The 22,914-nt window shown below is 42.2% G+C and overlaps 1 protein-coding gene across 1 annotated transcript in view; it reads right to left on the reverse strand.

Annotated features, from left to right (window-relative positions):
• The window catches only part of ADGRG2 (adhesion G protein-coupled receptor G2), a 63,572-nt gene that overhangs the window by 22,220 nt on the left and 18,438 nt on the right, over positions 1-22,914 (reverse strand). Inside the window, exons 3-9 of the mRNA XM_056861799.1 lie at positions 19,590-19,643; positions 17,672-17,704; positions 11,947-12,003; positions 10,795-10,865; positions 10,165-10,241; positions 3,053-3,558; positions 1,859-2,039 (exon numbers count right to left, since the gene is read on the reverse strand). Coding sequence (XP_056717777.1) covers positions 1,859-2,039; positions 3,053-3,558; positions 10,165-10,241; positions 10,795-10,865; positions 11,947-12,003; positions 17,672-17,704; positions 19,590-19,643 — 979 coding nt within the window. The remainder of the gene's footprint in view (positions 1-1,858; positions 2,040-3,052; positions 3,559-10,164; positions 10,242-10,794; positions 10,866-11,946; positions 12,004-17,671; positions 17,705-19,589; positions 19,644-22,914) is intronic.

Here is a 22,914-nt window from a genome sequence, read left to right on the forward strand (position 1 = left end):
GCACCGGCAGCCTATCTCCGTTACTTAGAGATAAACAAATATATGAGGGCTTTTACCTTGGCTAGGTGCACAGCCTTACCCTCTGCTATGTTAGAGGGGAAATTCAAGAAGATACCCAGGGCAGAGAGACTATGCCCCTGCAAATCTGGGGATTTAGAAACCACTGAACATGTTCTCCTGAACTGTAACTATTACACTATACCCCTTTCTAAGTTTATTGAGCCCCTCATACTGAGAATGGGACCCGACAGGGAAAGAGAAAAGACAGAAAATCTCCTACAAGGAGATAATCCCTCAATCACCTCTCAGGTAGCAAAATTTTGTACGGCTGCAATGAAAATTCGTTGCCACAGAGTAGTCGCTTAGTCCAAATGGCAGATGTAACTCGGATGTTATTTATTTTTATTTTTTAAAGTGATTTAAGACTCGGACTGTAAACCTTTGTTGGTAAGACCATTTTAGTCCATGTATCTTGTTTTATCTGGCCAAGGGCGGCAAATAAACTATCTGATCTGATCTGACCACAAATCCATCACTAAGGAACTAAAAATAAAAAAAAATGTAAAAGATTATACTGTACTAATTTATTCCTTCTGTAACAGGTGAAAGAAGTACAAACATTCCATAAGAACTAGTTCCATTTGTATTTCTTTAAAATCCAGGAAAAAGACATTAATGGCACGAAAGCAGTGATCTGGTTGTCATAGCCCCCTTTCCTGAACAGATAAACCATGGAATAGGGTTAGCAGTGCTGGAAACTTGCCACCACATCAGAGAATCAGTTACAGGGGGATACTTAAAGGAGCCCCACCCATCCCACACAGGCATTTGCTGCATTATTTGCCTGCTTCACGATATCCCTGGGCATAAATAAGTTTGATCAATCAACCAGCTAGGCCACAACTAGTTTAGCAGGAATGGGGAAGATTGCTCAGGATGGGTAGGGAGAACTGGTAAGCACTGGGACACACTGGTCATGATGGAGGGTCATTGCCTAGGGAAGGAAGGCTTTGGTGCTCAGCAGCAGTGTCCCAAACCTGGTAGTGGCTTTTAGCGCATTTGGGGAGGGTGATGAACCTTGGCACCTTGCAGCAGGTGATGATAAACAAGGCTGACGTATTAGCTGGCCAAGTTTGGAGCAAGGGTAGATGTGCCCATGGTAAGGCTGCCTGGTACAGCCTGTCCCTTAAAATATGTTAGCATTTTTTAACAGATTATGAGGTGGATCATCCATTTAAATAAAAATGTTCTTATTTTGGGCGAGGTTACCTAGGACAATGCAGACATGCTAACGAAAAGACAAAAACAGAAGGAAGACTGCTTAGGCACAAGTTAAATTTGTTAAAGTTACAGTAAATTAAGTTATTCTAAGCAGTTAACAGTTAACCACCTTCCCCCAGCAGCCCTTTGCCGCCGCCCCCCCCCCAGCTAAGAGTCAGAGGACTCTGCAGAACAATTTGTCATGTTCCCTGACCCTCAACAGTTTCTTAAGGCTGAGGAGCAGCTTCTAGGGGATGTTGGGGCTACTGGGTAAGGAAGAAGGTAGTAAAATATCTTCCATGAACTTCTTCCATTCAAGGAAACTTAGATCCAAGTCACAGTTATTTATATGGATTTTTACTTGCTCCTTCTCTGTAGATTCAAAGGAGTATCAACATTTTGAAATCTATAATCCAAAGCTATCTGAAGGATCCATTGCTGTGACCACAAGATGCTGGTTTCAGTAAGAAGATTTTACATTTCAAATGAAATAGACAATGTATGCCTGAGTGTTTTCTCCTGTCACAAACATGTACAACACATAAAATCATATTAGGATGAGAAGAACAGATGTTCATCATGTTACAAAGAGAAATACCTTTTAGACATTGAAGATATTTGCAGCTGGGGATTATCCAGAAGTTTACTAACTGTGTTCACCATCTCTTCAGCATGATTTTGTTCTATTTTTTCAGCAGACAATGCCCTCTCCATTTCAGATATTATGTTCTCAATAGAGGACGAATTAATACCATCGGTGACACTTGGAAATGTTTGTTCTGCAAGAGAAAGTAGAAAAATGCACCAGGATGTTAGCCAAACGTACATTTACGTATATACCAAGGTGATTACAAATAAGAAGCTGGAAAATGAAGCATTATGTTGAAAGCAGTTTATTTTGATTTTTTGTCTCAACTACAAACCTGATTAATGGAAGTCATACCGTATATACTCGAGTATAAGCCGACTTTTTTAGCCATGATTTTTGGCTTTAAAAACTCACCTCGGCTTATACTCAGGTCAATACGGTAATTCGCTGCTGGGCCCTCTCCCAGCGCGCTCCCGCCCACCAGCTGATGGGTGGGCTGTCCCACCTTCTCCCCCCACCCCACCCGATCGCACCTTCTGCGCGGCAACGGCGGCTTCTTTGGGAGAAGTCACCGGTAAGTAGGCAGTATTTTATTTATTATTTTATTATTTTATTTATTTATTTCTTAAAACATTTCTATCCCACCTTTCCTCTTGGTATGATGTAGTTTGGGAAATGTTATGCCATCATTACGCTTTGATTAAAACTCCGTGATGGCTCCCTTCTATCATGCAAACCAACAGGAGCTAGTGCAAGATTCCAGTCTATGGTATGCAAGAATCAGGTGTACTGAATCAATGTATCCAGTTCTTCTTCAAATGCCCTGTCCCAGGTTTCTGCTTCAATGATGACATCCCTCTGAATTCCTCCTTTTGGTTCCCATTAGGGTCTGGTTTACATAGTAAGCTATTTGGGATGCAGCCACATGCAAGCTGTTCCTTATGGCAACTTGCTAGTGCAAAACATTTTAGCAATTTTCACCACAGCATTGCAAAGCCTATATTTTCTTTAGATTTGTGATCATGTGGAGAAATGCCAAAACTACAGGGCTTCACATAAACAGCATGCCACACAAAGCAACCTCCATGAAGTTACGTTTCCAATAGCATAAAGCACTACAACTTGTAGGTGTGAATCAGTTCTAGACCCAAATAACAACATCATTATCCAATTTAAAATCAAGCTTACCTGGAATGCATTTACCTGGGTTTCCAATTGGAATGGTTTTGGAATTTATGTCAAAAGCACTGGTTGTGGCAGATGAGGAGGAAGATGTAGCTGGCAAAACTGCTGTTGTAGGTATGGCAGAAGATGTAGCGTGGGATACTTCAGTGGTAAGTAAGATGGGATGCTTTGCTACAGAAGGTGCAGCAGTAGGTTTCGTAGACAATGAGGTAGAAAGGACTGTAGTAGTTGTGTCAAAAGGAGGAACAGGAGATGGAACAACTGGTTTGTTAGATATTGTCGGAAGTGGAGAAGGAAGGACCACTGAGGTTTGTTTGATGAAAGGAAGAAGTGTACTTTTCATCTGAGTGGGAGCAGGAAAGTATGCTGTAGGTGTGGTCAGCAGTGGAGGAGACATAGTGATTGATTTGGGAGAAAAAGTGTCAGGCTGGGTTACAGCGATAGAAGGCCTGCCAGATGGAGCAAAAGGTGATACTGGTGGGGCAGATGAACTGTGCTCAGCACAGGTTACTTTATGCATACCACTATAAGGGGGTAAAACAGAAAAAAATACAGGTATTCACAACTCAGACAAAGAGACAAATAATGTTCCAAAGAAACACTGTCGTGCTTAAGATTTGGATCATATGAATACGTTATCTGCGCACTAGACAACCTCCGTTGCAAAGCTCACATCCTCTTCAGCTAGCACTTCTGTTTAGTTCAGTGGTTTTTGTGGAGTTCTTGCACAAACAGAAGTGCCAGCGAAAGAGGAAGAGACCTCTGTAGTACTTGTGGAACTTTTTCACAGAATCGAAGCCTATGGATGTTTGAAATAAAATAAGATCAGATTTGAGTTTTGCTGGTATTTCTATTACGCTTCAATCTATTCTCCCCCTTGGGGACCCAAAGTGGCTTACATCATTCTCCTTCTCTCTATTTTATTCGCACAACACCTCTGTGAGGTAGGTTAGGCTGAAAGTGAATGACTGGATGTGATGAAATGCCTTACACCCCAAAATTTATATCAAGGTTTACTGTAATTGAGATTGCTCTCTGTACAGCCTCAGAGTTTATAAAGAACCTTTTACTGGATGGGGGGAAAGAGAAAAAGGAGTATGATTCATTTCCCAAGTATTCAGTCTCACAGAAATATAAAAGGATCAAGCCAGAAGGACAATATCTTTGGTTACACTTTAGCTATAGAACTTCAAGGGGCCAAGGAAAAGGGTATCAATATTTTAAATAAAATAAATATTCGCTGAATAACAAATATCTTGATAATTCTGTTATGAGAAACATAGGATTAGTACTCAGACAACATGTGATAAGACTTGAAAGCAAAAGAGGTTCTCAACAAGATGTCTCCCAGTTCCTATTGTCACACACAGACTGATCACAATACAGCACTATACTAACACCTGTTTGAAGGGTTTCTATTGGCACCTACCCAGATTACAGATCCCTTACATAAATTTCTACAAAGGTTGATAAATTGGTAATGAATAACTTGATGGTGTAAGAAGACAAAAATATATAAAGAATTATATCGAAACAAACAGGGAGCTGCAAGGACTTGAAATACCACACTATTTTTATTTCCCTTCTCTGAAAGCCTCCATAGCCTCTCCTCTTTTCGTGCTTCCTTCTCTCCTTCCCACCCAACAGCCAACCTACATTTATCTGTGACCCCCTTCAGATGGATCCAACATATAATATAAGAAGGGGGGAATAGGGAGGCCAGGAGTATACTATTTACTCACAGAAAGGGCCTGGAGGCAAGGGAATGACATACTACAGCTTAACTTTAGCAAGTGCTTGTCTCTCCTCTGCAGACCAAAACTATATAGGGGATCAGGCTGCACACTCATACACACCCAAATACAGAGAGAATCTAGTTTATCTAGATTTCAGTAAGGCTTTTGATAAGGTTCCACATAGTATTCTAGTTGACAAATTGAGAAAATGTGGGTTAGATCCTATTATTGTTAGATGGATCTGCAACTGGTTGACAGTTCGTACCCAAAGAGTGCTAGTTAATGGTTCCTCGTCCACTTGGAGAGAAGTGACTAGTAGAGTTCCTCAGGGATCTGTGCTGGGCCCTGTGTTGTTCAACAACTTTATAAATAATTTGGATGAAGGAATAGAGGGGATGCTTATTAAATTTGCAGATGATACTAAATTGGGAGGGGTAGCAAATACGGTAGAAGACAGCCAAGATGCAGGATGATCTTGACAGGCTGGAGAAATGGGTGTCAGGAGCAGGCCATGAGGATGGTATGCGGTAGTGCGATTGTGCTGCTTCCAGGTGCTGTTGTGCTACTCTGTCCAAGGCCAGTCTATGCCCCGTGTTTAGTCTTCATAGATTCCCATACTATGGGAATCACCAAATACTCCTTCCTGCCTCTGGGAGGGGGGTTGCCTGGGTTACCAGTTATCTCCTTTTGCTCTTCCATATATGCTATGTACCTTGCCTTTGCCCCTTACTAGTGTCCTTTTGAATATGGCTTCTGAAACCTGTCGATTCTACCCAATAAAACTACTTTCGTGGATTTGCCGTCTGCTGAATTCTGTTTATGGGTTTGCCGCAGGGCTAGAGCTTACAATTGGCTAGAACTAATAAAATGCACTTCAACCAAGACAAATGTAAAGTTCTGCATTTAGGTAGGAAAAATCAAATGCATAATTGTAGGATGGGGGAGACTTGTTTGAGCAGTAGAGTGTGTGAAAAGGATCTTGGGTCTTAGTAGACCAAACACTGAACATGAGTCAGCAGTGTGATGCTGTAACTAAAAAGGCAAATGCAGTCTTGGGCTGCATCAGCAGACGTATAGTGTCCAGATCACGCAAAGTGATGGTATCGCTTTACTCTGCTCTGGTTAGACCTCAACTAGAGTACTGTGTTCAGTTTTGGGCACTACAATTTAAGAAAGATGTAGACAAGCTGGAACATGTCCAGAGGAGGGCAACAAAGATGGTGAGGGGTCTGGAGACCAAGTCCTATGAGGAAAGGTTGAAGGAGCTGGGTATGTTTAGCCTGAAGAGGAGAAGACTGAGAGGGGATATGATAACCATGTTCAAGTACTTGAAGGGCTGTCAGATAGAGGAGGGTGCCGAGTTGTTTTCTGTTGCTCAAGAAGGTCGGACCAGAACCAACGGGTTGAAATTAAATCAAAAGAGTTTCCGTCTAGACATTAGGAAGAATTTTCTAACAGAGCGGTTCCTCAGTGGAACAGGCTTCCTCGGGAGGTGGTAAGCTCTCCTTCCCTGGAGGTTTTAAAGAAGAGGTTAGATGGCCACCTGTCAGCAATGCTGATTCTGTGACCTTAGGCAGGTGATGAGAGGGAGGGCATCTTGGCCATCTTCTGGTCACTAGGGGTGTGGAGGGGGGAGGTAGTTGTGAATTTCCTGCATTGTGCAGGGGGTTGGACTTGATGGCCCTGGTGGTCCCTTCCAACTCTATGATTCTATGAAAAATGCACTAAAGAACTGGCTAGAATTAACAATCTCCCAGCCCAAGTACACCCAACTCCCCAAACTAAATTGTTTTATTTTTATGTCATACTTACCACTGCAGTTGTTGCAGCTCATTTATAGTTGAGGGACAAGAAGAAAGCTGTGAAGTTGAACAGCAGCAGAGCTCTGTTGTTTATATATATATGAGAGAGAGAGAGAGAGAGAGAGAGAGAACACACATGAACATCACATTAATTTGCCCTCTAGCAGAGATTATTACACAAAACCCTCACTATCATTGTTTTCCATATTGACTATTATCCTCAGTGTGCAAAATACTACACTATCATTATGTCATCAAACTCCACAGAAATCACATGGAATACATAACTTTAGTTAAGATTTATGTCCGGGGTGAATGTGGAATAGGAGTGGGAATGGAATTCTACTACTGATTATTAAAAGAGAACCTATGTGCTTACTGAAAAGGGGGCCAGCTGCTCCTGGGTCATCCCCCATATTTCCCAGTGTAAGCTAACTACATCATTGGCCTGCACTAGGTGCTGCTGTCCACTCACCAGACATGGTATTGCAATGCCTGCACTGTGCAGACACAGCTGGCGTCCCTGCAGTGTTGCTTAGCCTTGCCTACTGCAAAGAATGGGGGCTTCTTTTCCTCCCACAGGATCTGTGACAGCAGTCAAAGCAGCGCAGCCTCCCGTCCCTGAATGTACCATCACTGTTTGGGTTGATGAAACGTCAGATGAAAGACTAACCTACAATGAACTAAATTCTGTTTTTTAATTCTGAATGTGTTGTTTTATACTGTGTATTTTAAACTACTGGATACTGCCCTGAACCATGCTTGATGGGGAAAAGTGTGGGGGTAACTATTGAAATAAACAAACAAACAAATAGAGTAATATCATTTGTAAAAGCTGATAAACAATAGTGATGTCTTTCACACTTTAATGTTACATATAACTAAAATGATAAGGTGACCAAGAAGCCAGCACACCAACCCAATTTTTAAAAATCCTATATTTCTTGATGCTTGGGAGCTTTTTGTTGCCTTTGAGCTAACAATGTCATCTTCTGTTTCAATTCTTAGTGTAAGGAGCAGAAATTTGGACTCAGAGAAGACCGTGGCTAAAATACAGCATCTCCAGATCAAGAGATATATGTTCTATATTCAAGGACTACTTACCAATTGGGCCTACAACTGCATATTCTTGTAAATAAGCCAATACCCTGCTTATGTTCTTACTTCTGCCCAGCTTTACTATGAAACTGCAGTCTGATGTACTACAAAGGGGGGAAAATAAATGTAAATCGCACTGGATAGAAAAACCTGTATATGATTCACATATAAATAACATCATGTCCATATCACATTTTTAAAACGTTGCAGATGTTAGCATCTGCTCTGCTTGATCTGTTAGACAGGCATATAGCAAACTGAACTGCTACTTACTAGAACAAGCACCAATGGATTAAGAAAAACCAATTCCTGCTTAAAGAATGGAAAAACATCTATGCAAGTTTCATTACCCATGCGATAATGAAATTACCATAGGTAATTAGAGTACCTATGGGGATTTCTGTAGATACTGTACCATCCTATGAGGAAGTGGGATTTTTATTCATCTTCTGCTTCAGGTAGTCAGGAGGCAGTGTGTGCTTCCTTACACACTTCATTAAAAGCGTAACATCCTAGATGTTGAGCCATGGCATCTTTTGAGCCCTTCATCATGGCGTGCGTGCTAACAACAATCATTTATGCATGCCAACCCTTCTCCCTGCTGTTCCTTCTACAGCACTTTGGGTTGCTCAGAAGGATGGGCGAGAGTGCCCACTACTTCCTTCTTCCTTGCCTGTCAATTCTTGAGCCGTTAATCCCTTTGGGGAAAATGAGGGATGTGTGTGAGTAAATGCTGTCAAGTCGCAGCCGATTTATGGTGACTTCAGCAAGGGGCTTTCAAGGCAAATACGCAGAGACGGTATGCCATTGCCTTCCTCTACAGAGTCTTCCTTGGTGGTCCCTTCCAAGTATCAACCCTGCTTAGCTTCCGAGATCTGATGAGATTGGACTATACCATGCCGCTTTCCCTCCCCCAAAGGTGGGATGTGTGTGTGTGCCATCAAGTCACAGCTGACCTATGGTGACCCCATAGGGTTTTTAAGACAAGAGACACTGAGAGGTGATTTGCCATTGCCTGCCTCTGTGTGGGCTGAAAGTTCTGAGAGAACTGTGACTTGCCCAAGATCACCCAGCAGGCTTCATGCGGAGGAATGGGGAATTGAACCCGGTTCTCCAGATTAGAGTCCGCTGCTCTTAACCACTACACCACCCTGGCTCTACAAAGGTGGGATAAGAGTTCTTAAATAAATAAATGGCAGTATATTTTCTAATACACATAGCAGAGGTACTGAATCATAAAGATAAGTGCAATTGTTTTTGAAAACAATTTTTGAAAAGAACAAACCTTTGGTTTTCTGCACCACATTGCATGAAAGATAACTAAAATAAAATAAAAATACAATTATTTCATCATTAAAATGTGTATTCAATAATCCAAAATTTGGTTTATTTCTGAGAATCCATAATTAAATGCAGCCTTCACCAATTAGCTTACCTCACTTGATTGTTGAAGTGTCATGTTGATCTTTGAAATACTAAAACAAAAAAGCATAAACAGAAAATTTGTATTTGATTTTTATTAGCAAATTGTCCCTTGAGCCCATGCAGCAGTTAGCCAAAGATAATGGTACTCAGCTGCTTGCATCTGTATATGAAAGTGCCCTTCACAATATCCGTCAGTGTTTTTAAGCCCACTGCAGTGGGCCCCATATGGCACATGACTATGCAGTAATAAGGACGGAGCAGAAGAGGAGAGAACTCTGCCATTCAAGCTGTGCACTGCTTTGCAAGCATAGCCTGCTGCATTAGCTGCAGGATCACAAGTCTCTGATGTCTTCTGTACAGGTTATCTGTCCCGAGTGCAATGCTTTTGGAAAGCAGGGTTTTTCCGCCCCTGCTTCCCAACAGCACTATAGTGCATTTGTGCACTTCTAGAGGGTTCCCCAACTTTTCTACAATTTTTTTCAAGCCTGCTTTGCTCTGGAGTTTGGGAAAGATCATAGTAAAATCTGAATGGCTGATGTGTGGGAGAGAAAATGTGAAATGTGCATAGTATCACTAAGAAGTGGCGCCGCATAGTTGTTTACAATTCCTACATTGCTTACCATTCTTTAGTGCCTTCTGACACAATTTTCAATTAATCTTTTATCAAGCAAGCAAGTGTTTTTATTAATTCACTTTCCCATTATTATTCCATACAGATTTAGTGCAAGGAGAGCATCACTTGAAACAGCAATCTTTCTGGCCATCCCACTCCTGCTAAATCCTGCTGCGTCCCACAGAATGATGAGAGCAAAGTGGGAGGGGGGAATTAACAAGAAAATTCCTCCCTTGTCGACTGTACAAAATATACTTGGAATCCAGTCCAATCTTAAAATTATATCTCTGTCTAATTTATATTAACATTAAGGAAATGTACGTTTATATGGTTAGAAAGGAAACATGGTAAAAAGCGCGGTAAACTACTCAGACAACATTTAATCAGATTATTCCAGCTGATTTCAAAATGATGCAAAGGGATAAGTATCTAATAATAAGCTACAAAAATGCTTACTTTAGTTCCTGCAAGGAGGGATGAATAAATGGCATCTGGAGTTTTGTAACCTCACTGGTGTTGTCTCTAGAAAAGTGCTAGGAAAAAAAAGAGCCAATTAATAAACTATATTCTTTCAACGTATTACAAACATGCTATCAAGGAGTATATACTGGATACTATAAACATGTACATCTAGTCTTCTTATAGTGGAAAACATGATCCAATAGCATAAAAAGTACAGCAAATACTATGAGCAGAAACATGGTCTGCGGTGATGGCAAAGCATATCGTAGCAATGGGAGGAGGAGGCAATGAAAGTGGTAAGTGGCAAGAGATAATAATTAATTTCCCCTCCCACTCACTGCCTGCTTGATTGCCCAGCCAAGTAATGTCATCCATCACTCCTTCCAATGACCTAAAGGGTTCCAAGAAATCTTCCTGGTGACTCCTTCCTTGTTTAAATATATTTTTCATGACACTGTATGTCAATTAGAAAACAGCCCCATAAGATGACACCATTTAACCCTTCTTCTACAATTTTATTTCACAATTTTTCCAATACCTAACTTCTGACAGGGTGTAATTATAACACAGAGAATGCAACCCAACCGTGACAACAAAATAATATATCACAACAAAGAGTCTTACTAGTTTTAGTTTAAACGAATCATCTGTGCTGTTTTCATTGGTCTGCAATTTCATAGTGCCCGTGTAGAAGACTGAAAAGAAAATACAATCACATAAATAAGAAATGGCCTGGTATATGAAATGCACCTCTTTGTTCAGTTTATGTCCTTGACAGTAATGTTCTAAGCAGTGCTATACCCTTCTACACCAATTAATTAATTAATTAATTCACAAACAGGCTTAAAATGGTGTAACTCTGCTTAAGATGGCACTGTTAGCTTCCTTGTGTGATGATTGTTTGATCTTCTGTTCTTTGTACATAAGCAACTTTTTGGGCTCCATAAAATTATTTGATATAGCCCTTGTCTTCAAAAATGAAACATGTTTTCCTAATTCAGAAAACCGTAATTTACAGAGGGCAAGAAGGAATGCCGGGTTCAGGAAGTTAGTATGATAAAGAACATTTTGAATAATCTGTACTACATATCTAAAAGGGCACAACATGGCAAGACTAATGTCTGGAAAAGTTAACAAACATTCCACATTGTATAGGAAGAAAAAATGTGTAGCAGGCTTACAGTATACCACACTTACACTAAAATCAAAACTATATTAAAGAGGGGAACAGTTGCTGTATACAATATGAACACAGTAGTACTTGAAGTCACCAAATTAAGCATATTCATACAAAATTTGTTATAGTATCTTTCCACAGTGGCAAGAACCAAATATGAATACATACACAGCCACATAATTTTTCTTTTTTCCTTCTTTCTTTTTTTAAATGCTATTTAGTTGCTAGATTTTGAGTTTTTTTAATTAAAAAATAAATAAAAACACCACAGAATTTTTTTTAAAATAGTGCAATATTTACTATTTTGTTTGCTATGCATCAATTTGTAGTTTGTTGAATGTTACAAGCAGACATTAATATACAACTTTAAATTAGTATGAGAAGTAATGAATCATAATAAACTGTTTCCTTAACGTAACATGAAAAAGTGTTGCAAAGGTTAAGTATAATCAACATTGTATTAGTGTTCTTATGTATTTACATTAAATATTGCCCATCTATACAATTTTCTGATTCAACAGTTACTTAAGAAATATTATTTCATCTTCTAAAAATTTATTACAAGCAAAAATGAAAATAAACAAGGAACGGAAACTAACCTGAGTCTTTACACAGGGCTGCTAAGTTACACACATTATTTTCTGAAAATTCTGTTCCTGCAAGAAAGCATTAATTAAATTTAAACACTTGTAAAAGAAGTTTGTATTTTAAAATAATAACATCTATAATGTAATAATATAATGCCATCAATAATATAATATAATGCCATCATATGTGAGCAATGCCCTCCCATTCTCTACATTGGACAAACAAGTCAGACCCTACGCAAAAGAATAAATGGCCATAAATCCAACATCAAAAACTGCAACACTCAAAAACCAGTGGGAGAACATTTTAATCTTCCAGGTCATTTCATTGCTGACCTAAGAGTGACCGTCCTCAAACAAAGAAATTTCAAGGGGAAACTACACAGCTGAACGTGAGGCCCATAGAAATAATGGGTAGACCTGGACTCCGTGAGGGAAGGGGGGGGGGAAGTCCCCGTCGGGAGGCCAAGTCTACCACCATGCAAGCCAATGGGTAGACCTGGCCTCCCCAAGCCTCTCTTGGAAGGACGGGGATCCCCCCCACTCACGGAGGCCAGGTCTACCTATTGGTAAAGCCCCGACATTGTAGGTAAGGGACGGGTGGAGGCGGTAGGAGGTGGCAGGCTCACCCCGTGGGGCCGGTAAAGCCCCAACAAGGCCGGGAAGGGACGGGGGGAGGTGGCAGGCTCACTCCACGGGCCGGTAAAGCCCCGACGAGGCCGGAATGAGTGGGGGGGGAGGCGGCAGGAGGTGGCAGGCTCACCCCACGGGGCTGGAAAGAGTGGGGGGAGGTGGCAGGCTCACCCCACAGGCTGGTAAAGCCCTGACGAGGCCGGGAAGGGACGGGGAGGCAGCAGGGGGCAGCAGGCTCACCCCACGAGACGGTAAAGCCCCGACGAGGCCGGGAAGAGTGGGGGGGAGGCTGCAGGGGGCAGCAGGTTCACCCCGCGGGGCCAGAAAGGCCCCGACGAGGCCGGGAAGGAACAGGGGAGGCCGGGGGGAGGCAGCAGACTTGCCCTACAGGGCCAGAAAGGCCCCGACGAGGCCAGGAAGAGTGGGGGAGAGGCGACAGCTTGCCTCGTGTGGCCGGGAAGGGTTGTGTGGAGGAGGCAGGCTCAGCCCATGAGGCAGCAGCGGCCCCGGCGAGGCGGGAAAGGGACGGGGAGGCTTCGCGGGCCGGAGAAAAGCCCTCCGTGGGCCGCATCCGGCCTGCGGGCTGTATGTTTGACACCCCTGCTCAAAAGCTTTTACCCTGAAACTCGTGTTGGTCTCTAAGGTACTACTGGACTCGAATCTAACTGTTCAACTGCAGACCAAAACAGCTAACCTTTGAAATTTTTCTTCATTTCTCTTAAATATTGCTCATGCAGATTTCTGCATGGAATATAAATATAGCTGCATTTCTGCCATTGGACTGAGGGCCAGAATCGTAATGAATCAATGCATGTGCAGCTCCAAAATGGGGAAAATAACTCCCCCAGAGGGACATTTTGGCTCAGGAAAACAGCATGGAGGGGGAGGCAGGAGCCCCTTCTCCCCATGCTGAAGTCTTGAGCTGGATCAGCCCCCCAACCAAGACTTTTAAAACAAAGTTCCCAGCAACTGCAGGAAGAGCAATCTGGATCCTAGACCCAACTTGTTTTTTAAAAAGTCTCCTTTAGTTTGGCCCTAAGTCTAGCTGTCTTTATGGGCTTAACCCCCCACCCCCGATAAGTGCATACATGTGACTGCAGACTTTAAAATGATCCATTTTGGTAGGATCGTGTCCACTTTTTTGTTGACACTTGAAATATGGAGAAGCAAAATTTTTTGCTTTGCTAGTAAATTACTGCATCTATCAACGCCCCAAAATGAATTTTACAAGCACAGAAGAAGTCAGACAGCAATGCTTCGGACACAAAACAGAACTTCATAATGTGGGTGCTAAAGTGATAAAACTACATACCAGCAATTGTTAAAAAGTTACGTTCTGTCACTTTCATTGTTTCTAAACAACCCCCAAAAAGAATTGTAATATTAAGTACAATAATTTTTTACTGCATATAGCTATGAAATTCCAGAATAATATAAACTGTGTGGGTCCCCCAGACAATTCAATAGCACATCTTCCCCTTTATTTTATGAAACTCTGATACCACCTATAATAATAATCATGTCCTGGCATCTGACCATTGGGAGTTATGGCAGAAAAGCCCTTCTGCTAAGTAGTAATAAATAATAAAATATTTTACTATTCTGTAGTCAGAATGTATTGTTGTTTAGACGTTTGCCATAAAAATGCTTCAGAAACCAGTAACAAAACACCCACAACAACTTTAAACAATCAGCCACTTTAACATAAATAAGCCACACAACTACATCATGGTTTGCTTCTATAGAACTACATTCTATCAATCACATTAGGCAATTATTTCTCCTTCTGCAAAGAACATACTAACAAAAATGCAGGTGCATCTGATTGATAACGATTCTTTATCACACCTGAAGATGTTCTCTGTTGTTCAAAGCAAGGGAGATGCTCTAATGAACACATAAAGATATACTGAGTCAGACAGTTGGTCTTTCAACATCAGTATTGTCTGTTCTGACTAGCAATTGCTCCTCAGGATCTCCGGCAGAAGTCTCTCACATCACTCCCTATCTGATCCCTTTAACTCAGGGATGGGGAACCTCAGGCCCGGGGGCCATATACGGCCCCTGAGGACATTTTTTGTTGCCCTCGGGAGCTCCGGGCCCCCGCTGCGGAGGTGCAGCACAGGGCGGCCCTCCTTGAGGGTGTTCCTGGTGCCACGGCTTGCAGGGGCGCTGTGGCGTCCTTTGGACCTCCTCTCGCCAACTGACGGCTGTTGGTCAGTGAGAGGAGGGGGAGGGACGCTTCCCCCAAGGCTGCCCCCTATAGCTGCAGCGTGCAGGAACGCCGGGGCACACTGTAAGCCCCTCTTGCTGCCTGTCGGCTGTTGAGCAGCGAGAGGGAGGGGGGGAAAGAGGCCCGTGACTCCCGGCGGCAGAGCATGTGCGCAGGAGCCGATTAGGCTTCGGGGGGCCTTTTGTGAACTCTGGGGGTGGGAGGGCATGGAGCCTGGGGCCAGGTCGCGAGGGGCCGGCGGGTATGTGTGCGTTGGGGGGGGGGAAGGCTTTTCTCTCTCCCTCTCTTTCTGTCCCTTTCTTTGTCTGTCTCCCTCTGTCCTTTTTTTTCTCCCCCTCTTTCCATTTCTTTCTCCCTCTCTCCCTTTTCCTCTTCTCTGTTTTCCTTCCTTCCTCCCTTGCTGATCTACTGCGGGCTGCACCTCGTTTGCTTGGGTCCACTGCTGGCTGCCCTCCCGCCTGGGAGGGGGGGAGGAGTGGGGGAGCAGGGGCGCCCTCCAGGCCTTCTTGCGTGGCCTCCCCTGGGGTTGCCAACCTTCAAGTGGTGGCCAGAGACCTGGCAACCCTAGCCTCTCCCCCCCCAACGGGAGATCTACCCCTGGTATGGCCCCCGAATGATGTTATAAATGTGCAAATGGCCCTTGGCAGGAAAAAGGTTCCCCACCCCTGCTTTAACTGGAGATGCCTGGAATTGGAACTGGGACCTTCTGCATGCCAAACAGATGCTCTACTAACAATCTACCCTGTTTATATAGCACAGATTTCAAACACAATCATTCCAAATATAATGGTATGAAAATACATAGGGGAATTAGCTCAAATGATACATCTCACTTTGCATGTAAGAAGTAACAAAAGAATGCCTGTATTCTTCATGCCTAGCCTTGTGTTACAGGCCATCCTCTTTGAGAGGGCCGCATAGTGTTAAATTCACACGCTTTACATGCAGCTGATTCCTTGTTCATTCTCTAGCATTTACAGTTATACAGTTCTGTGCCTGAGAGCTATGAAAGGTACTGATAGAATGGCTAGACAGACCAAAAGTCTGACTATTGTAGGTGGCAGCTTCATACAAATGCTGGGTTGGATCCTGGGCAGAAGGAAAGGAGTCACTAGCATTTCCCCACACGCATTTGAATAAGACTTTCTGCAGGAATTCATACAATTACAGAAGTTCTTTTGCTTGCACAAGAAGTAGCGCAAACTACTCTGCAACCTCTCATACAAGCGTAAGTACATATTTGGGTTGTTTAAACTTTCTTGCACAACTCACTAAAGTAAGGTGAGCAGACCTTACTCACCTTACACATACAGAAGGGCATCTAAGCCATTAAATCTCATTGCAGGCGGAAACATTTAATCAAACCTACATGAAAAGTGTTTTAACTGCATATAAAATAAACCCAAATTCTAAATTTTGAAATTAGTTCGAAGTGCCAAGGATAAAACAGCTGCACACTGCAAATAATTAGATGGAAACAGAACACCAGACTGTACAAAGAAATATTGATTTAAGCTAAAAATAATAAACTTGATATCCAATGCAAATAATAATAAAATTAATTAAAAATATAGCTTCACATTGCAAACAGAAAAATTGATTGAACCTTCAAACAGAGTTGATACAACTTGAATTGAATAAAAAATAAGTAATATTGAAGTTCAGACTGCAAACAAAAAGGCTGGCTGAACTGCAAACAGAAAAACTGGTTCACAGTATAACAATCATAAGTTTAACATAGCATAAGAAACAGAATAAAAGCCAAGGCACACCTGAGTTATGGGTCTGGGTGACTGTTGTTAAAGGTAAACCGCCTTAGGGAACTCGGATCAAAATCAGGTCTGTGGTGCAGAGAGGTCTAAGCGTCCCCATCCACAGACCATTTTGGCAATCTTTGTCTGCCAGGAGCAGAGTTGCCTGTCACCCACAAAAGCTTTGGAGGCAGGGCAAGGGGTGGAAATGATGCCACATGATGCATTGAGTTCACTTCTGGGCAAAAAACCAGATGAGATCTCAGCACATTAGGCAATGGTCTGTAATTTACCATAGAACTGGGGTGGGTGGGTCCACAGTGTCTCCTGACACACTGATGTCATGTCTGGATTTTTGCCTGGAAGTGATGTTGACGCATCACACAATGTCATTTTTATCATCCTCATTTTTCCCACCAGTCCAGACTCAACGATGGGTGGGAGGGCGAGACAGTGTGCATATAGTAAGCCTTACCTGTATTTGACTGGCAAAAGAAATATCCACAGCATGGATATAACTTTTTCCCACCAGGGCGAATAGCACTCATAGTTGGGGACTGAGGTTGCAAAAGGTAGTGGAGAAAGAGTAACACACCCATGTCACAGCCCTTATCCAGAGCAGGCCATGTTGCAGCTTCCCCCCCCCTCCCATAAACCTCAATGGTTGGATGCCAGGATACAAATTATTACATGGGGCAATGCATTCCAAGTTGGAATGAAGCAATGCATCGCAAAAATTTGCCATTCCCTGACTGGGCCTATAGTACAGCACTCTCCCCCCGCACCCCAGCTTTTCAAGTGCTGAAACAGCTGCAGCTGATTTTAAAATAGTGGTGGCGTCCTCATGGCAGCCATGAAGATGCCATTATGTCTAGTTTGGCCCATAGTTTGAGAAAATTCTGTATTACACACCAACATACTTAACTGGTATACATTAGAAACTGTCCATTTAGATACAACCACAGCTGCCTTTATCTAAAGAGAATAAAATACTTTCTATAACAGAATTTGTATCCGATTGTTTTGGTTTTTATTAAAGATAAGGTTTGTTTTTATTAAAACTAAAAGCCATCAGTTACACACAGTTTATATATATAACAGTTTCTGTGTAAACCCTCACCTGCAGAAGGCACAGCTTCATATGAAGATGAATCTAAAGGGAGGAAAGCACAAAAGTAATAAAAATGGCAAAATTAAGAAGGGAAAATAATTTAAAAATAAACGCACTGTGTATGATAAATATTTATGAAGCCTTGCCTGTAGCACTGTTGGAGTAGGTGAGAAAAGTGACAATGGATGAATCCGCTGTAAATAAATAAATAATTTAAAAATGCAAATGAAATGAGAAGTATAAGAAGTTATATACTTAGAGTGACTGGATTTTCTAAAGGGATAGCTTGCTACACTTAAAATAAAGAGGCATCTGTGGCACTTTATGGACTAATAAAATATTCAGCATAAGCTTTTCTAGACTAGAATGTACTTCTTCAGATGCTATAAGCAGGCACTCATTTTGCAATCATTTTTCTTGTAGGAGGTCTAAAAACACTGGCAGGGTCAAGAAACGCAGTTAATACAGAATCAAATGTAATTACGTAAAATTCAAGCCTAATCAGGAAAATTATAAACACAAATCTCTAATTATGTTCAACTAACACCTGTAAAATGTAGGGAGTTAAGATAGTCATACTTGTAATTGGAATTCTTCTTTTTTAAAATTTGCGCTGGCCTGGATGGCCCAGACTAGCCTGATCTTGGAAGCTAAGCATGGTAGCCCCAGGTAGTACTTAGATGGGAGACCAAAGAAGTACAGAGAACTATGCAGAGTCAGGCAATAGCAAATAACCTCTGCTGCCACTGGAAAGTGTTTTCCACCACTATTCAAAGGTTCCATCTCTTCCCTGGTGGAGGAAGGATTCAGGTTTTTAAATATAACTGTGACTCTCTTAACAAAACATGTGAATTCCCACCCATAACAGGTGTTCATAGAATCATAAAGTTGGAAGGGACCACCAGGGCCATCAAGTCCAACCCCCTAGTGTTAACTAGGTTAGCACAATAAACGGTTTCTGCATTTTCTTGATTCAATCGTAAATTTTACATAATTACATTTCACCTCTATTTCCTGCATTTCATGACTCCTTGACTCGTCCGGGTTTTTAAAAAAATGAATGCAAAGTCACAGCATCTGAAGAAGTAGGTCTAGTCCATAAAAGGTTATGCTAGAATAAAAGTTTTGTTACTCTTTAAGGTGCCATAAGGCTCACATCATTTTGAAACATTTCATCAAAGTTTTATAAACAGCCTGTGCCTACTATTAACTGAAAAGTTCATCTCTGTCCAAAAAGTCATAAAATTCATTCTGTGAGCACTAAAAGGCTTTAGATGCTTTTCTCAAGCAGCAGCCTCTACTCCATGCAGCAGGGCAAAAGTCTTTTAAAACTGTGAAGTGTTTATAAGCAGGCTGAAACATCATATGTGGATTTGCTTTTCAAAAGAGAAAACAATTCCATTGGACTGTCATAAGCCCTTCTGTGCACTTCAGGAGGAATTCCACCAAAGCAGGAACGCTACCCACATCTATACAGAAACTCTGCTAGGGCAGAATGTCAAGTAGCAGTGATGCTCTTGCTTTGTGTCACCCAACATGTAATGATAGCCTTATAGATCTCTGATCAATGTTTTATAACAGAAAACGTAACACACTGAAATCTTCCCATAGGTCAGATGGAAAAAGCAATAGAAAAGAAAAGTTGAAATTAGAAAAATGAATTTTGTAGTAAATAAAAGAAATTGTATCATTTAGACAGAAACAGATTCATACAACCGCAACAGGATCACCAGCTTATCTGGATTAAACTTAATAACACTGAAGAACTGAATTCTTCAGTATATTATCAAACACACAAGACATAGTTTATAATCATTAGTACTTCAGAGACAGCTGTTTCCTTCATCTGTACCAGCAATTATGCTGGTAATTTGTGCCCACTGTTTTCTTTTTAAAACTAAAAAAACCGAGACAGCTATTGTCTTACCTGGGGTGGTTACGGGATCTGCTTGCAGTCCTGACCGGCCATTTTTAGCATTGGCTATAAAGTAAACAATTCAATACATCTGTTAGGCTAAATGAAAATGTTTTTTTGTGACAATTATCTGCTTCCACACAGCAAGGATTCCCCACATTGCCCTCATTACTACTGTGAATGCAGAAACATGCACATTCATGAATGGATTTTCCATAGGTGGGTGTTTGCTGCACACTTTTCTCTTTTTCCTGTCTTTTCTCTTCCACATGTGCACCACAATGACTCTGCATTGGATTTTGGGGGTGTGGTTGTCACAGTTGCCATGAGGACCTGCCACCTATTTTATTTCTTCACAGATGAGCTATAACACATAACTATTTCATTAACATTTAAAATGGAATAAGATATGTGCCAACTGATTGATATAGTGCTATAAAACTATAGCAATCACTGTTTTTTAAGCTGTCAAAAAGCCTTCTGGTGAAATGAATGGGGAGAAAAGTTGGGGAAATGGTGACAATGGGGAAATGGTAAAAACGTGTACATTGTTACAGGAAAATGTGTACAATTTCTCCCTGACTGCATGCTAACACACTTAGAATAGTCTGATCTTTTGGGAAAGAATGCAAAGAAGGTTTTGGAAAGAGCCAAAAAGAACTCCAGTTTGGAAGCAGTACCCACCACGAGAGGGCAACACTGAACTATTAAAAAAACCACTACATATGCAAAGAAAATCCTGAAACCTGAACAATGCAGTACTGGTTATTAAAAACAGAATTGTTTGGCATATATATAATGGAACAGTAGATAGCATTAATAAAAATAGTATTGTGTTTAAAACTAGGTCAATATTTAAGGAAATGGAGAAAAACTGCTAGTAGATTTCTTACTTCATTTGAAAAAGCAAATATCCTTGAATAACTATTCTTCCATAGGTGAACATTAATAAAGTAAATTGACAATATTTAATGACATAAATAGCAAGTACCGAAAAATGTAAAACAAAAAAAGCTAATCTGCAAAAGGTGAAAATAATATTGAATACTTTACTCAGATCTGATATTACACTTGAACAGCTTCTCTCCCAGGAATGCCCCAGGAACGTGTGGCTGTGTTGGCAGCAGGGGCCATTATTCCGTGATAAGGTGGCACCTATGCTGGTGTGGGGTCACGCCGGCTCCTAAGGAGCTTCTCCTTCCATTCAGGAATGGGCTCAAAGAGTAGAAATTCCAAACTGGAATTAACTAGACAACGGTGCCATCCTGAGTTATACCTTACTAAATCCATTGAAGTCAATGGCACCCTGGATCTTGCATTCATTTGCATTTGTCATAAAAATGTGACTTATACAATCTGTGGTGTTTCCATGTTTTAACCTTCTCTCCCCAGGCATATACAATTTAGGAGAACACATTATATATTTGACGAATTTCTAAATGTTTATATATTAAACCTAACATTTGCTACAATAAATTTGTGCCACAGTACTCTTTGTTTTTGCTACTGCAGGCTATCATGGCCAACCTACCAGGCATCAACACTCTTGCAAACTTGACAAGTTCTATCCATTTACATATTTACTATACAGTAAATATCATTTACTATCATTAAATCAGTAGGCAAGAAAGCCAAGTTGTAACATCATAGGCTTCAGCTTTATCAGATCCATAGCCCACCTTTAATCCTAACTTTAATCATGGGATTAATATATTTTTGTGCAGGTATCCATCTTTTCCTTTAATTTCTGGAATGACTAGATGTAAAAGAGGCTAGCAGCATTGTTCCTTTTTTCTTTTTTTGACAAAGAGGGGCATTTCACCAGGGTGCACCATCCTCTGAGACATGGTAGGTAGGTGAGCTTACCTATCCTGCTTCCAGTTTACCCCTTCACTCTGTATCCTGCACACAGGAGACTGTGGTAGCTTCAGCAACAGGTCTCTTTATTGCTTCCAACTGGGAGAGAACATTTGCAGACAAAGAACGCTAATATACACACTGGAAGACAGCTATCAGCACCAAAATATAAGACCTAACTGAGGCTCCGTCCATACAAGCCTTGAGAGGAAAACAGAACCCAACTCTTGAGGGATCACTTAAAGCCATTCACACATGCATATGTCACAATGGGAGCAATCCAAGAAGAAATTCCGATGTTACTCAATGAGGCGTACTTCCAGAAAAGGTTTTTAGGATCACACCTACGCACACTGGCACTTCTTCTCTGATACTCCTTTTCATCTTGCAATTCTCTTTCCTTCTGTTTCCTTTGAATAGAATCACCAACAAAATGAAAATAGGGGTGGTACCACTAGTGCAGGGGTGGGGAACCTTTTTCCTGCCAAGGGTCATTTGCACATTTATGACATCATTCAGGGGCCATACCAGGTGTAGATCTCCCGGGGGTGGGAGAGGCTAGGGTTGCCAGGTCTCCAGCCACCACCTGGAGGTTGGCAACCCAGGGGAGGCCACACAGAGAAGGCCTGCAGGGTGCCCCCACTCCCCCCTCCCAGGCAGAAGGGCAGCCAGCAGTGGGCCCGAGCAAACAAGGTGCCGGGGGGCGCAGCCCACAGTCGATCGGCAAGGGAGGAAGGAAAACAGAAAGAGGAAAAGGGAGGGAGGGAGAAAGGGAGAGAAAGGGAGAAAGAAATGGAGAGAGAGGGAGAAAGAAAGAAAAGGACGGAGGGAGACAAAGAAAGAGGGAGAAAGAGAGGGAGAAAGAGAGGGGGGAAAGGAGAAAGGGTGACAGAAAAAGAGGAAGAGAGAAAAGCCTTCCCACACACACACACCCGCGCATGCTGGCCCCGTGCGACCGGGCCCCAGCCTCCCCTGCCCACACACACACACACACACACACACACACACACACACACGGCTTCACACAGCCCCACGCAACCGGGCCCCAGTCTCCATGCCCTCTCCTCCCCAGAGTCCACAAAAGGGCCCCCCTGAAGCCCGATCGGCTCCTGCATGCATGCTCTGCTGCCGGGAGCTGCCAGCCTCTTTCCCCTCTTTCTCGCTGCTCAACAGCCGACAGTCGGCGAGAGGAGGTCCAAAGGGCACCGCAGCGCCGCTGTAAGCCATGGTGCCAGGAACACCCTCTGGGAGGGCCGCCCTGCGCCCTGCCTCTGCAGCAGGGCCCCGGAGCTCCCGAGGGCCACAAAAAATGTCCTCAGGGGCCGCATACGGCCCCCGGGCCTGAGGTTCCCCACCCCTGCACCAGTGCAAGAGGGCAATGAACCCAATAGGTGATGAGTGTCCTAAGGGAATATATAACAAAATCCCATATTTGCATTAAAAAATAAACCTCAAGTTAGACCACGGTCTTTGCATTTTA

This window comes from Euleptes europaea, chromosome 16 (genome assembly GCF_029931775.1).
Source record: "Euleptes europaea isolate rEulEur1 chromosome 16, rEulEur1.hap1, whole genome shotgun sequence".
In the NCBI taxonomy this organism is placed as follows: domain Eukaryota; kingdom Metazoa; phylum Chordata; class Lepidosauria; order Squamata; family Sphaerodactylidae; genus Euleptes; species Euleptes europaea.